This window comes from Misgurnus anguillicaudatus, chromosome 17, assembly GCF_027580225.2.
Source record: "Misgurnus anguillicaudatus chromosome 17, ASM2758022v2, whole genome shotgun sequence".
Taxonomy (NCBI): Eukaryota; Metazoa; Chordata; class Actinopteri; order Cypriniformes; family Cobitidae; genus Misgurnus; species Misgurnus anguillicaudatus.
The window spans coordinates 14,591,301-14,606,335 of NC_073353.2; the positions used below are offsets into that span (position 1 = coordinate 14,591,301).

The 15,035-nt window shown below is 38.5% G+C and overlaps 1 protein-coding gene across 3 annotated transcripts in view; it reads left to right on the forward strand.

Annotated features, from left to right (window-relative positions):
* pard3bb (par-3 family cell polarity regulator beta b) overlaps positions 1-15,035 on the forward strand; it is a 441,444-nt gene that overhangs the window by 160,240 nt on the left and 266,169 nt on the right. For all 3 annotated transcript variants that reach the window (XM_055215428.2, XM_055215427.2, XM_055215429.2), the window contains exon 6: positions 9,414-9,490. In XM_055215428.2, coding sequence (XP_055071403.2) covers positions 9,414-9,490 — 77 coding nt within the window. The remainder of the gene's footprint in view (positions 1-9,413; positions 9,491-15,035) is intronic.

Sequence of the window (15,035 nt, forward strand, 5' to 3'; positions counted from 1 at the left end):
CTATTTTCCCAGACTGCAGGGAACTACACTGCGACCAAAATGGTCGCATATGCGACCTTTTAAACTGCCGTTGCGACCCTAATTTTTAATGGGTCGCAAATGTGCTACCTAATGTTTTAGACAATATGCTATGATTTACTATGAGCATTTATTAAAACAGAAATGTGGATTTTAAGAATACGTTTCATAACGTGCTCTGAGCCTTCAACACATTGGCTTCATTTTGCGTGAAAGCACGTCGTGTCTCTCCCTATGAATGTGCGTTCGCGTGCTCTCTGTTTCTCAATGAGCAAGTGTCTTCCATGTTTCTGAACTTGAGCAGAGGTCTTTCTTCACTGAGGACGCGGGACCCGTATGGTTCCGGGTTTATATTTTAAATGGTCTGTCGGGTCCGGTTAGGTCCTAGTTTAATTACTTTGGGTCCCAAGTCAGATTAATATTGTGTTTATAACCCGAGTCGATCGGAAAACGGCTACCGCGCTAAAGCTCGAGTGCAGTTTCAGCGTGCCTCCGGTTTCTATGCCGATGGTTCTTGTTACGACCACGAGCTAGATTTTCTTTCTCACATTTTTTTAATAATCTTATTATTAATAAACTATATCTTTTCTAAAACCATATCCATATTAAGTTTGCACAGAGATTGTAGCAAAAAAGCAGTGCTAATGTCAAGCCCATTGCACTGAATGAGCAAAGCAATGTAAAGTCTGTCATCGGGACAGCAAGTAGACTTTTAAATCTGAAATAATGAGTGGATTAAGCTTTTTAAATCGTCAAGAGAGAAATAGAAAGATAGAGCAGAAGCAGTAAAAGTGCCTATCTAATAGAAATTATTACCATTATAACATCAGTCATAACATCAGTCACATTTATAATCTATAGACCTGCGCTGTCTATTATTATACTATACATAGTATTGTATTATATTGAGTTTGATAAAAGGGGTCTAATTGCTTCATATATCAGTGCAAAAACAGTAAGTGTTTTCGTGGTGCTTTGACAAACAGTGTCAGCTTTGTTAATGGCAAAGAAAGTTTGGGTGGTTAGATTTAATGAAATATAATGTGAAATTAATATTAATTTTCAATAAATCAAAGTATTGTGTTGTGTCACACATTATTAGTTCTTCGTCACATGTATAGTAGACCATTATTTGTCAGTGGGTAATGATTGCCCTTTTCACCGGCTACCACCACAAGTAAATTTCAGATCTGTGTGAAACACTGCAACGTTTAAGAAAACAAGAAGCCATGTGGTTTAAAAGATGGCAAGTAAAATAAAAAGCATATCTGTAAGCAATACAGTTTCATTATTGTTAATTATTATCCAGAGCGCCTTAATATAACTTGAAAAAATTATGTGCGACCAAATCATATTTTGCGCCAGTAACTGAAAAAGTTGGTAGCGCAAGTGCCACCAGTGGAAAAGGTTAGTGTAGTTCCCTGAGACTGTCCACATAGCAGTGGTAGGAAAAGCCATGTTTTCGAATGACAGAGCCCAGGGATGTCATGTATATCGAAAAGAGCAGCGGTCCAAGCACAGAGCCTTGAAGCACCCCGGTATTGAGACGTTGAGGTTCGGAGACGTCACCCCTCCAGGATACCCGAAATGACCTACCTGAGAGGTACAACTTGAACCATAGAAGCGCTGTGTCAGAGACACCCATAGCCATGAAGGTCGACAGGAGGATGCAGTGATTGACCATGTCAAAAGCGGCAGCACAGATGATTTGGAGGGGTAGGTTTCTTCAAAAACACCACTACAACGAATACTTCCAGGTTTTATAAGCGGAAATACTCGTCATTGGCAGGGACGCGTTTTCTCTTAATTGACGAGATAACCCGTCAATGACGGTGAAAGAGTTAAAGGTACTGACATTAAAACAGTGCGTTTTTCCTCCCACCCATAGGGGCATTTTGGACATGCTGATCTGTGGGGTATTTTGAGCTGAAACTTTACAAACACATTCTGGTCATCTTGTAAAAAGGCCATAATAGGTGCCATTTAAGTAATTTTATAAGTTAATCCAACTTTTACTTTTAATAGGGCATAAGGATAATGTACAGTCAGCATAAAAAAATCACATTCGGTTCAATTCACATTTATTTGCATAGCCCTTCCACATAAAGGTAGCAGAGCTGCGGTGGAAACTGGTCACCTGGGAATACAGCCAATTATACAGTACATACAGTTAGTGGTTAGTATACAAAAGCATACATTGACCAATCAGAATTAAGTATTCTAAAGAGCCAAATTATAATATGGTCAATGCTGACAGCGGTTGATACCGATGTGGCCTCTGATATATTTATATATATTAATTTTACCAGAGTGTGAGTGTTGTGATGATGATGTCTGTCACATGCAGGATTATTTGTCTCTTTCTATCATTAGCATGGTCTTCCTCAGGGACAATCTCATGTTGGTAATTGCTATGGGAGTATTTTTTCATACACTGAACTCCTCTGGGTTTAATAGTCACCAACACAAGTTACTTTAAATGTATCACTTGTTGGTGCCGTGGTGTCTCTCTTCCTGTCGGGGCTTTTGGGGCTTTGTGTGTGTGTGTGTTTGTGTGTTGTTAAAGTGTGTTTGATGGTAAATAACACTAAGTTTCCTGTGAGGTACTGCTTGTATTGTTGTTAACAGAGGTTTTCAACGTGTTTGCTTGTGGTTCACCTGCAGTGTCAATTGACCTTTCACAAAACCCTGCCCACTTGCTATGTCCGACCATCTACGATATCAGCCACGCCGCTCCCAGTGTCAATGTTGTGCACTGACTAATTTCTGGAAAAAATACATGCTGATTTCAGACAGAAGCAGACAGAAAAAAATATTTTATATAACCTATATATTTGCATATGCTGACCATGTATGTATATTTAATTATTTGTTTAATTTATGAGAAGCACAAAATCTACTCTTTTTTTCATGCAAAAAAGCAGATTTTTGCAGTGATTTATGTTGTCAAGCTCTAATAGGAGTGAATAACAATTTATTTGATATGGACATAGCAATTACATTGGACAAACCAGACGCATTGTTAAGTGTTTTAGCACAAGTGCTAATTCGCAACACTTGTTCATAGGCGACTTTTAAAAGATGAAGCAATTAAAATACCAAAAAAGAGGACAAAGAGAGCTACAACTGAAACATTTCCAAACAATAAATGATATATAAAACTTATGCAACAAAGTATTTCAATTACTTACCAATAACCTTTTCATTGCCATTAAAGTGAAATTACTGAACCTAAACATAAAAGCCTGATAATAAATGCTCATTTACAAGAAAACAAGTCAGACGCAGGGTTTTGCATCTGAACTCCTCAAATACTGTTCTGCAATATTTACTGAATCCTGAATAAACAACCAAAAAATACCAATTAAAAAAAATGGCACATTTAAGTTATTTTGCACTTTGGCTGAATTTTTTAAAGTGTAACTTAATGTTTTTATAGAGATGCACCAATCGAATTGGTCGATTTATGCTAATCGGCCAGACCGGTAACCAGTCGGTCAGTCTCATGAAATTCAGATTCCGAGCTGGTCTTTTTGTTGCCAGTTGCGCAAGCAAGAACGTCACAGCGGTGATCGGTTTTACGTGAAGACCGTGACATGAACCACCCGTGCAGTCCGCATATACCAATTGAATCCTGCCCCATATCCGCAATGACGCGTTGATATTATTTCATATGTTTACCCGTCCTTTTGCAGGACTCTGCTCAGGGGTGCGTTTCCTGAACAAGAGGATGGAGTACTAATTAATCTGTTCAGATCGATTTAATGTCAGATTATTGCTGTAAATAATGTACATTGCATCTAAAGACTGCTTTTGTTGTCAGGTTTTAGTTCTCTGTTGTTTAATTTCAAGATATTACTTCGCAAGTTTCCTTCTACGTCACTCATCCCAGGGATTCCCCAGGGTCTTAAAGCTCGTAGGCTAAGCACATGCGCAGTTTTCAAAAACTGCACTTTAATTCTGTTTATAAACTTAAAGACATGAAATTAAATTTGTACATATTTAGAATAAAATCTAAGTCTCATAACATAATGTCAGTGAGCCTGACGGAGTTTGAGAGCACTTTATTTTGAGATCTGTTTAAATGAAAGAAAATCCTGTAATTTAATGCAGTTTGGGTGAAAGTGCAATGCTTCATAATTTCTTTTATGATAAAAATAAAGTTTTTAATTAAAGAAAATTGGGTTTTTGTTTGCAGCCTATATGTTGCCAATTATAGTTCTTAGAAAGAAAATCGGAGTCAGCAGGTCAAACCTACAGAAAAATTGGAGATCTGAATCGGTCAAGAAAATGCAATCGGTGCATCTCTATTTTTTATGAAAATGATTTTGGAGTCCACTTCATTTACTAAAACCCCAGCGGTACTGCATTGAACATAAAGATTGAACTTTTCAAAGAGCCTGATAACATCATTAGCTTGAAGGTGATATGGGAGCAGATGTCTTCATTTAGTAAACAAGGGTGTGTGATGTTTTCCCAGGATAAAAAGATGAACGCACCTATAGTACGTAAATACACAAGCAAACTTTCATAACTCTCTCAGTATGTGGTACATATCCCATCATGCCCTTGAGAGTGTTTGCTTTCTCCTTCGGCTCTATCACGGCTCCCGAGATCTCTCTGTTCCATTACAGTGGCCCCCGACCATGTCATTTATTAGACAGGGTCAACGTGAGGAGATCAGGCATCATGGGTGAATAAAACAACTGACATGTTCATCAGATCATCAGTCAGATGCTAGATTAATGCTTTTGTTTTTTAATTAGCAGCAGCATCAAACCGTGACTTAAGCGATACAAACTAATCATTAAAAATGAGAGGAGAATAAATCACAGGCTCATTCTTGTTTTCATTTTTTATTTATTTTTTTAAGTGGGCATTTATGTTGCCTTGTGCGTGCCCATTAAAAAGATGTTCTTTGTTTGTATTAACAAGGGAACAAGCCATCAGTTGTCAATGTTCGGTTAATTGTTTGCTTCGCTTCGTCTGTGAAGGTGGGCGTTCTGACAGGAGGGCGCGTGTTACTAAATTTACATTTATTCTAAGCATTTGATTCAAAGTGGCTTACAGTGCATTCAAGGTATACATTATGTTAGTTTGTGTTTCCCTGGGAATCATACCCATGACCCAGTTAAATTACTAGAGCACTAATAATAACAATTGCAGCTTTCTCAATGAATAGTTAAAGGAATAATTCAGGCAAATATTGAAATTCTCTTATACTTTACTCAGTTAAACACTTTAGCCACACCTAGCAAGCACCTTATAGATCCTACCAACGCCTAGCAACCAGATAAAACTGGCTAAACCAACTTAGCAACACCTAACAAGCAGCTTATGAATCCTTATGGTACATGTACAATATAAGTGACTTTGTCGCTGTGTGTCACTCTTCTCTTTCAAAAGGGTGGGTTTCTAAATTTGATTGTCAGAAACAAATGAGTAACGTTCACTCCAGTACCTGACGAGAGACGGATGATGTGAACTCCACTGCTTCATTCTCATTGGTAGCCGCTCCCAAAAGTCGCTCATAAAGTTAAACATTTCTCAACTTTCTCTTGCGACTGGACACGCCCCATCCAGTCGCCAATGGTCACTGTGGCTTGTGTCGCCGAAAGTTGTCAAGCTTACATTAAAATGAACGAGATCGCGTCGCTCTGCTACTGCTAGTCGCTGCTAGTCTGAATGCAGCTTAATGGGGCGTACACACCAAATGCGAATTAAACGATTTGCGCGAGTAGATTACATACAAAGTCAATTCAAAGACTTAAATAGTCACGAACTCGCACAGGGCGATGCGAATGACGCAAATTGGGCAGCGCAGTTGTTGACAAAAGTCGCCAAACTTACATTAAAATGAACGAGATCGCGTCGCTCTGCTACTGCTAGTTGCTGCTAGTCTGAATACAGCTTAATGGGGCGTACACACCAAATGCGAATTCAATGATTTGCACGAGTAGATTACATACAAAGTCAATTGAAAGACTTGAATAGTCACGAACTCGCACAGGGTGATGCGAATGACGCAAATTGGGCAGCGCAGTTGACGAAAGTCGCCAAACTTATAATAAAATGAACTGCTAGTCGCTGCTTGTCTGAATGCAGCTTTATGGGGTGTACACACCAAATGCGAATTAAACGATTTGCACGAGTAGATTACATACAAAGTCAATTTAAAGACGCGAATAGTTACGAACTTGAACAGGGCGATGCAAATGATGCAATTTGGGCAGCGCAATTGTTGCAAAAACACGCACTATTTGCCTCAAACGTGTCTTCATGCAAGTATTCAAAAAATATTCAACTCCAGCAAAAATTAGCATGACACAAAGTTATATCCTGCAAGTAATCTAGAGTGAGGAACAAGATGCTTCGCGTTTGGCGTGTACGCAGCATAACAACGCCTAGCAACCAGATAAAAACACCCTAGTAACTTGCTAAAACACCTCAGCATCGCCTAGCAAGCGGTTTATAGAGTCTAACAACACCTACATTACCAACTGGATGTCCTCAGCTAATACACCTTAGCATCACCAACAGCAACGCCGAGCATCTATGTGAAACACCCTAGTAACTATGCTAGCATCATGCTAAACATGTTAGCATCACAGTTGGTTTCTAATTGGGAGCCAGCATCTTGTAGGGGAAGAATTTGGGTTGAGGCTATCAGTTTGAGCAATTGCAGATGCTGGGAAACCTGATGGAAAATTCAGTTTACTTCACTTTTAAAGTAAAATGTTTGCTTCACACCTGCTGTATATGCTGTGTTATTTTGCATTGCGCTAAAAAACTGATCCATAATAGGCCTACCATATGGTATATTAAACATCAAGACCTTTTCTTCTTTCAATCCCCCTGACCTCGTTCCTTATATCACACTTTTGCCTTTTTAAAGGACAGCTTTGAGCAGCAGGGATTTGATTGACAGGTGCTAATGGGGTCAAAGGTTACAGGCAAGTACATTAGGGTTTTCTGCCCGCGCTGACCCCTGCCACGCTTTCTGTCACAGCTTGAAGGGCAGCATGATGCATTTCTCTTTTTCCATACGTCTGTGTGACTGACCCTCCCGGTGGACGGCAACCCTACCTCCCCCAGCCTTAACAACATGCTATACATTACTACTGTGGTCACTACACACCTCACGGTTCAATTAAAAGCATGTTTTTGCACATACTCCGGATACACGTGGTTTGTTTTCATTTATGGCAGAATCAACTATGCTTCCCACAACATTGGTTAAATAATGTCTTCTGGATGAAAATACCCATCTATGTGAAGCCTAATATGTCGCATGCAATTAATTACGCCATTTTATTGGACACACGCATTAATATGCCTTGTGCAAGTCATTATCCCGCTGCAAACCCCGTTTACACACACATGCGCTACATATTTGTAATTACTGTCGTGTGATATGAATACACACTCGCGCGCTGGTAAAAGCACCTAGATGACTAATGATCATTCTCAAATCCAGACACAAGATAAATTTTGTGATTTTCTTGACAGAAATTCATCAGTTCTAGCACATCCACTTTAATAGTCTTTTAATGCCGAATCAAAACCCACTTCTGTCGGGGAAAATGCCTCCCTTGAGTCTCGCAACTAGCTGGCAATAGCATTGTGTTATGTGGCTCTTTCTTGTTGAAGATTTTTGTTTTACTCGTCATTAGCTAACATTTGCATTTATGTTAAAGGGTATTTATTTGACCGTAACTTGTATTTTTTCCTTTGGTCTTAGGTATTGTTGTTTTAGTCAGTTTTAGAGGGCATGAACAATTGAAGAGTTCAGATGCAACACCCTCTAGAGTCTGACATGTTTTCTTGTAAATGAGCATTTTGTGTCAGGCTCTTATGTTTAGGTTCACTATGTTTACTTTACTGGCCATGAAAAGGTAATTAGTCAGTAATTGAAATGCCTTAATTTCATGAATTTGTATTTCTTTGGACAAGACAACCATTTTAAAATCACTAAAGATGTAACTAGAAACATTACAAATGATGAAAGTCAGAATTCAAAATGAAGAATCTGAACCATACATTAGGGGGCGCTGTAATGCATGTATTTGGCACATTCGGGCTGTATTCAGGTCCAAGTACTCACAAGGGACACGTTTGGATGTGATCCACAGTCTTCCATGCACTGAAAAATCGACATGGATCCTAGACTTCTGGGGTCCCTAAGCAACTTTGTGAGGGGGCCCGGTCAGCATGTTCATAAAAACCCATTCAATGTCTCTGCTGAAATGTAGCTATAAACAAAATGTTCACTAAAAACTAAATATTATAGCTGTACATTTTTGCCATGTGACACTCATCAGAATATTTTCTAATTATAACATTGACACCAGTGGCGAGGCTACATAAGGGCCAGGATGGCACTGGTCCACTCAGATTGACGGCTGGCCCAACCAGTCAGAACAGACACAAAATGAATCACACATAAATTATAATAATCTTTAAATAATAATCACTAACATACGCATCATTTAGAAATAAATAACATTTAAACAGAAAGTTTTATCATTTGCAAGCGTTTCTAAACCTTGCTAATGTTAAAATTTAAGCCATTTTAAACAACTTGAGCACAAGAAGATGTTAAAGTGAGCTGTTTTCTGTGCGCACAGACGCACACACATACTCAAATGGACACACACTCATAAGCACACAAAAAGCACACAGACACAGAATCTCTCAAACTTATCTCGAAAAACTTGGCATGTATTCTCATAAAAACAGTTATGTCTTTACACCAGCCGCGGTAGAGGCGTCAAGCGCGAGTGATTTCAAAGTTAAGTCAATGTGAAGACGCGTTGACATGCGTCTGAAGGTCTTGCTGCGCGAATGAGGGGTTTAATGCGATTCTGCCTCATTCGCACGTCTAGCAAATGTTCAAAAAAAATTTGAACTTTGTTGGAAAGACGCGCCGCGTTAACCAATCAGGAGCTTGCTCTAGTAGTAACGTGATTACAGGAAGCGTCGCAGAACGTCCCAGAAGCCCCTCCCATGACGCGAATTTCGCGTGAATGTCTCGATGACTAGAATTTCATGCATGGCTTTCACGCGAGAAAATTCTAAATGCTTAAGCGGCAAACTAGACGCTGTAGACACAAATTTTATGTCTCAAATGTGGCTGGTGTGAACCCACAGTTAAAGTTAATTCAAACTGTCAATTTTACTAACCTGACACATTTTTACTGTTGTAAAATTATCTGTTTTTCTATTTGGTATTCTGTATGTTGACAACGTCTGCCCAATATTTGGGCTCCGTTTGTTCGATACACTTTTTTGGCAGTGTGCTGGGTTATCTGATGTAAAATCTGGGTTAGTAAGAATACTCGGTTGTGATATCTACAGCAGTTTCTCACTGTTCTTTGCATTTGTTCTGTTTATAGGGAATGCACATTCAAACTGACATGGGCTATTCTGGCGAGGTGTCCGACTGCAACAACTCTGACCATATTAATCTCAGGTAAACTGTCGGTGTCACATTTTGCATTCCATGCTATAATGTTTTAAAGGAATAGTTCACCTACAAATGAAAATTTGCCAATTTCTTATGCTTAATATTTCTTCAGCAAAACCCATTTAGAGGTATATTAAATATTTCCTTTCTAACCTTGTAATGGCACTAAATAGCAGCTGCATGTTTGAAGCCCATCCATGTTCAGAAAAGATATCCATATTACTTTGGTGAGTTTAATAAAGCAATAAGCCCCAAGAAGCAGTGGTTTACATTGCATTTTATAATGGGACCCCCTTCCTTTTAACAAGCTTTACGTCGTGCCTAACAACACCCCTTATCTGTTGTAAAATGCACTGTAACACCACTGCTTCGCGGGGCTTATTGCTTTTATAAAACGGGTACTTCTTATACTTAGCAGGGTTTCATAAAATAAAAAAGAGCAAATAAGTAAAATAAAAAAATATTTTAGTACAAATATTACTCTTCCGCCAAACAAAGTAGTTCCTCAGAATCAAGTGTGGCTGCAACAGAGCGCAGTTCCCAAGTAACACGGATGCAGCAAAGACACAATGAAAATGTGATAAATTAACATTAATCTAATTTATACATTTCTTTAAATAAATAAAAAGAAACATAAAAATATAAAATTCAAGAATTTGTCAGAGATCAGATTCAGAGCGATGATCAAAACTTACACTGAGTTTTTACTGTTGAGTGGATGCTTTAGTGTTTTATAAGTTGCGTAAGAGCACCACCTAGTGGATTATAGTGGAGCTATGAATTGCCATAAAAACTCAGGGAAGTGCTTTCTCTTTATTGACGAGATAACGCAACAATGTTTATTGACATTTATCTGGATTAATTGCGCAATTGTTGAAAAATTTTAAATATGTTTAAAGACTGTGGTGTTTATTTTCATAAATCAGTACGCAGCAACAGTGATACTTAAGCTATGTAATGCGGTCTGAACCGTGGGGTTACCAGGATATTTTATCACTGCTTAGAACGCGTTTCATCCAATCAGAATGAAGGACAAGAACTGCTTGTTTCATAATATATGATTTATCAGTCGCATTAAGATGGAAACAAAACTGTAAGTTGTGTATGATTTAAAATGGCAGCACGCGGCATGCTCCTCATTGGTTTTGCAAGTCTTGTGACACACAGTAACTAGGATTCCTCGCATAGATTTTTTTTCTGATGATGTGTTCCTGTAGCTCAGTTGGTAGAGCATTACGTTAGCAGCACAAAGGATACGAATAAAATGTATGGCTTGAGTCGCTTTGGATAAAAGCATCTGCCAAATGCATAAATGTAGAATGTAAATAATGGATGGCCTTCCAACACGCAGCCACTATTCAGTGCCATTACGAGGCTAGGACGAGCCAGGATCTTATTTAATATACATACCATAAATGTGACCCTGGACCACAAAACTTTTTATTGAGACGTATGCATCAAAGTTGAATAAATAAGCTTTCCATTAATGTATGGTTTGCTCGAATAGGATATTGGCCGAGATGCAACGATTTGGAATTTTGAAATCTGGAATTTGCAAAAAAATCTAAATATTGAGAAAATTTCCTTTAAAGTTGTCCAATTAAGTCCTTAGCAACTGCATCCACTTACAAAAATAAAGTTTTGATATTATGTATGGCATGACATTTTCAAAACATCTTAATGGAACACGATCTTTGCTTGATATCCTAATGATTTTCGGCAGAAAAATCTATAATTTTGACCAATACAATGTATTGTTAACTATTGCTACAAATATACCAGTGCGACTTTAAACTGGTTTGTGGTCCAGGGTCACATATGAGATGATATATATACTTTATATCATATATCAGGTCATATTTCCTATCATCTAACATCCCAATTTTCCTTGTCCTCATTGAGAAGATCAAGGCTTTGTGGCATCTGCATATAAAATGATTATTCATTAAGCAGTTTGGGAAAGCAGAGGGGAAGACACAAACAAACACATGCATTAATCAAGGCAAGAGCTGACTAATGAGCCAATCTGGGATTAGAGAGTCTCTCCTCAGCCTTCTCTGAATCCCAGAGCGCAGCTGAACGTTAGAGAGCGGGTACACACCCACCCACCCGGCCTTCAATAAAACTCATCTATACTTTTGATACACTCTCTGCTCCCATAGACCAGAAACACACACACTTCTTCAGATTGCATCACTGTAGTGTGCATTGCATTGCGGGGTGCACAAAGGTCTTCAAGCTATTTACCAAACCAAATGTATTTTATTATCTGTATATATTTATTTTTACATTTGTCCCCCGAGTGGATCATATCAACCGGCATGGGCGCAATACTTTGCTACATTAAACTGATGTATGACACCGAAAAAATCATTATAGTTAAGGGAGAGTGCACCCAAAAATGCACATCCTGTCAGCTTTTCCTCACCCTCATGTTGTTTTGAACCCGTATGACTTTCTGTCTACTGCAGAATACAGAATGAGTTGTCCTGACTGATCTTTCCAATACAATGCAAATGATCGACTCATAACTCATAAAATACCAAAAGTAGTCAGTGCAACTTGTAAACTATATTTTTGTCTTTTAGAGCTACATAATTTAAATTCAAATCGATATCCCATGAACATTTTTCCCTCTTATATAGCTATCATGTCCCATTCCTGTTCCATGTTGAACATTTACGATTTGCGATCGGAGCGCCTTCAACAGATTCAATCACTCGTATGACACACCACAGAAATATACAGATTAAAGATAATCAATACACCAATCATGACAATCAAGACTTTATCTAGGATTGTCGTAAGTGGGACATTGTTCCAAGTTTGGCCCAAATTTGGCCCAGTTATGTTTTAATGTGTAGCGACCTTATTATAAAGTGTTGCCAAAATTCCCATAAGCACAGATAGCATGGATGGTCGTCTGGGTCACATCCTCATTGCCTCACTCCTCTGACTCACCATAGCAACCAGCTATAACCACAGAGCATAAAAGTCTCTTCAGCATCACTGTGAGGAATGCTGTATGCTTTCTGCTCCCCGCAAATGATCCTTGAAATTGAGAGGGGGAAATGAATTATCATTTACGCTTCGAATATAGAAATTGAAAGTCATGGACAGCACTTTGCTAACATGTATTGGTTGCAGAAATGTGTAACTGGAGTGCTCTGTAGATTTTTGCTTGGCCATCATGTACTCTGTCATTTCATAGCTGTATATGCTTTTATTCATTTGTGGGTCACTTAAGCAAACAGCTTGAATAATATTTATAAAGTTGTTAGTCTGAAATATAAAATGTGTGATTAGTCTGTTAATTTTAGCAGTAATATTGGAGGGAAATACTATGTAGTTACCCGTACAGATGGTAGAGTGCTGATAAAGCATGTGGTTTGAAAGGGATACAAATATACACTTGACTCGGAGTGTGGATGAGTCCAAGGCCCAATCCCATTTCTACCTCTACACTTTCCCTATAACCTTCTGTTTGGTGTGTACACGTGAAGGACTAGGGATGTCTCAATTCTCTAGTAGGGCCAGATAGCCCTTCAAATGAAGATTTTTCTGAACCTCACTTCAAATGAAGGGGTAAGAAATGTATTATAATAAGTATAATAATTAAATAATAATTAAAGGAATATTCAATTTTCTTAAAAGAAAAATCCAGATAATTTACTCACCACCATGTCATCCAAAATGTTGATGTCTTTCATTGTTCAGTCGAGAAGAAATTATGTTTTTTGAGGAAAACATTGCAGGATTTTTCTCATTTTAGTGGACTTTAATGGACACCAACACCTAACTCAACACGTAACAGTTTTTTTCAACGGAGTTTCAAAGGACTATAAACGATCCCAAACGAGGCATAAGGGTCTTATCTAGCGAAACGATTTTCATTTTTGACAATAAAAATAAAAAATATGCTCTTTTAAACCACAACTTTTCGTCTAGGTCCGGTCCAGCGCGACCTAACGTAAATGCGTAGTGACGTAGGGAGGTCACTTGTTACATATATAAAACGCAAATTTGTGGATCGTTGTAAACAATAAACTGACACAAAGACATTAATTAGTATCAGTTGACATACAACAACGTAGGAACGGTCCTCTTTCAACACACTTGTAAACAAAGGGGCGCAGTTTCGCGTTCGTCTTCTGTGACTTCTTGACGTCATGACGTATTGCGTGGGGTCACACTGGCGCATCACGACCGGATCTAGACGAGAATTTGTGGTTTAAAAGTGCATATTTTTTATTTTTCTTGTCAAAAATGACAATCGTTTCACTCGAAAAGACCCTTATGCCTCGTTTGGGATCATTTATAGTCCTTTGAAACTTCATTGAAAAAAACTGTTAAGTGTTGAGTTAAGTATTAAATGTTGGGCTCTATTAAAGTCTATATTAAAGTTTTTTTGTTTCATTCAATCTCGTGTTCATATTTACGGTCATGTAATATAAAGAAATGTGTGCAAAAATTGCTAGTTTTCTAACATATTGTTTTAAACGGACATTCCACTTTTTTGAAAATATGCTAATTTTCCAGCTCCCCTCGAGTTAAACATTTGATTCTTACGATTTTGGAATCCATTCAGCTGATCTCCAGGTCTGGCGCTAGCACTTCTAGCAAAGCCCAGCACAATCCATTGAATCCGATTAGACCATTAGCATCGCGCCTAAAAAAACAAAGCATTTGGACATTTTTCCTATTTAAAACTTGACTCTTCTGGAGTTAAATCGTGTACTAAGACGAACAGAAAATTAAAAGTTGCGATTTTCTAGGCAGAGGTGGTTAGGACTATACTCTCATTCTGGCGTAATAATCAAGGACATTGCTGATGTAACATGGCTGTAGCAGGCATAGTGATATTACGCACTGCCTGAAAATAGTCCCCTGCCATTGAAAGTAACCAAGGGGACTATTTTCGGGCAGTGCGTAATATCACTACGCCTGCTGCAGCCATGTTATATCAGCAAAGTCACTGATTATTACACCAGTTTGAAAGTATAGTTCTTAGCCATATATGCCTTGAAAATCGCAGCTTTTAATTTTCCGTCGGTCTTAGTACACGATGTAAGAGTCAAGTTTTAAATAGGAAAAATATCCAAACTCTGGTTATTTTTTTGCGTGATGCTAATGGTCTAATCAGATTGAATGGATTATGCTAAGCTATGCTAAAAGTGCTTGCGCCAGACCCAGAAATCAGCTGAATGAATTCCAAAACAGTAAGAATCAAATGTTTAACTCTAGGAGAGCTGGAAAATTAGCATATTTTCAAAAAAGTGGAATGTCCCTTTAAATATAATAAAGTACCTGTAAGTGGACTGGCCATCTGAAGCAGGTAGTTTTTTTCCCTGGGGTGCCACCTCCGGAAAATCATCAGTCTCAGTTCCCCCAGACGCGATCTCGTTGAAGTTCCCCCAGTCTGATTGCGCCACCGTTTCCCCCGGTCTGATCAAATCCTGTTTCCCCCGATCTCATCGATTTCAGGAGGCGGCACACCAGGGAAAACTCCCGTGCTTCAGTTGCCAGTCCACTACTTCGATTACCAACAGAC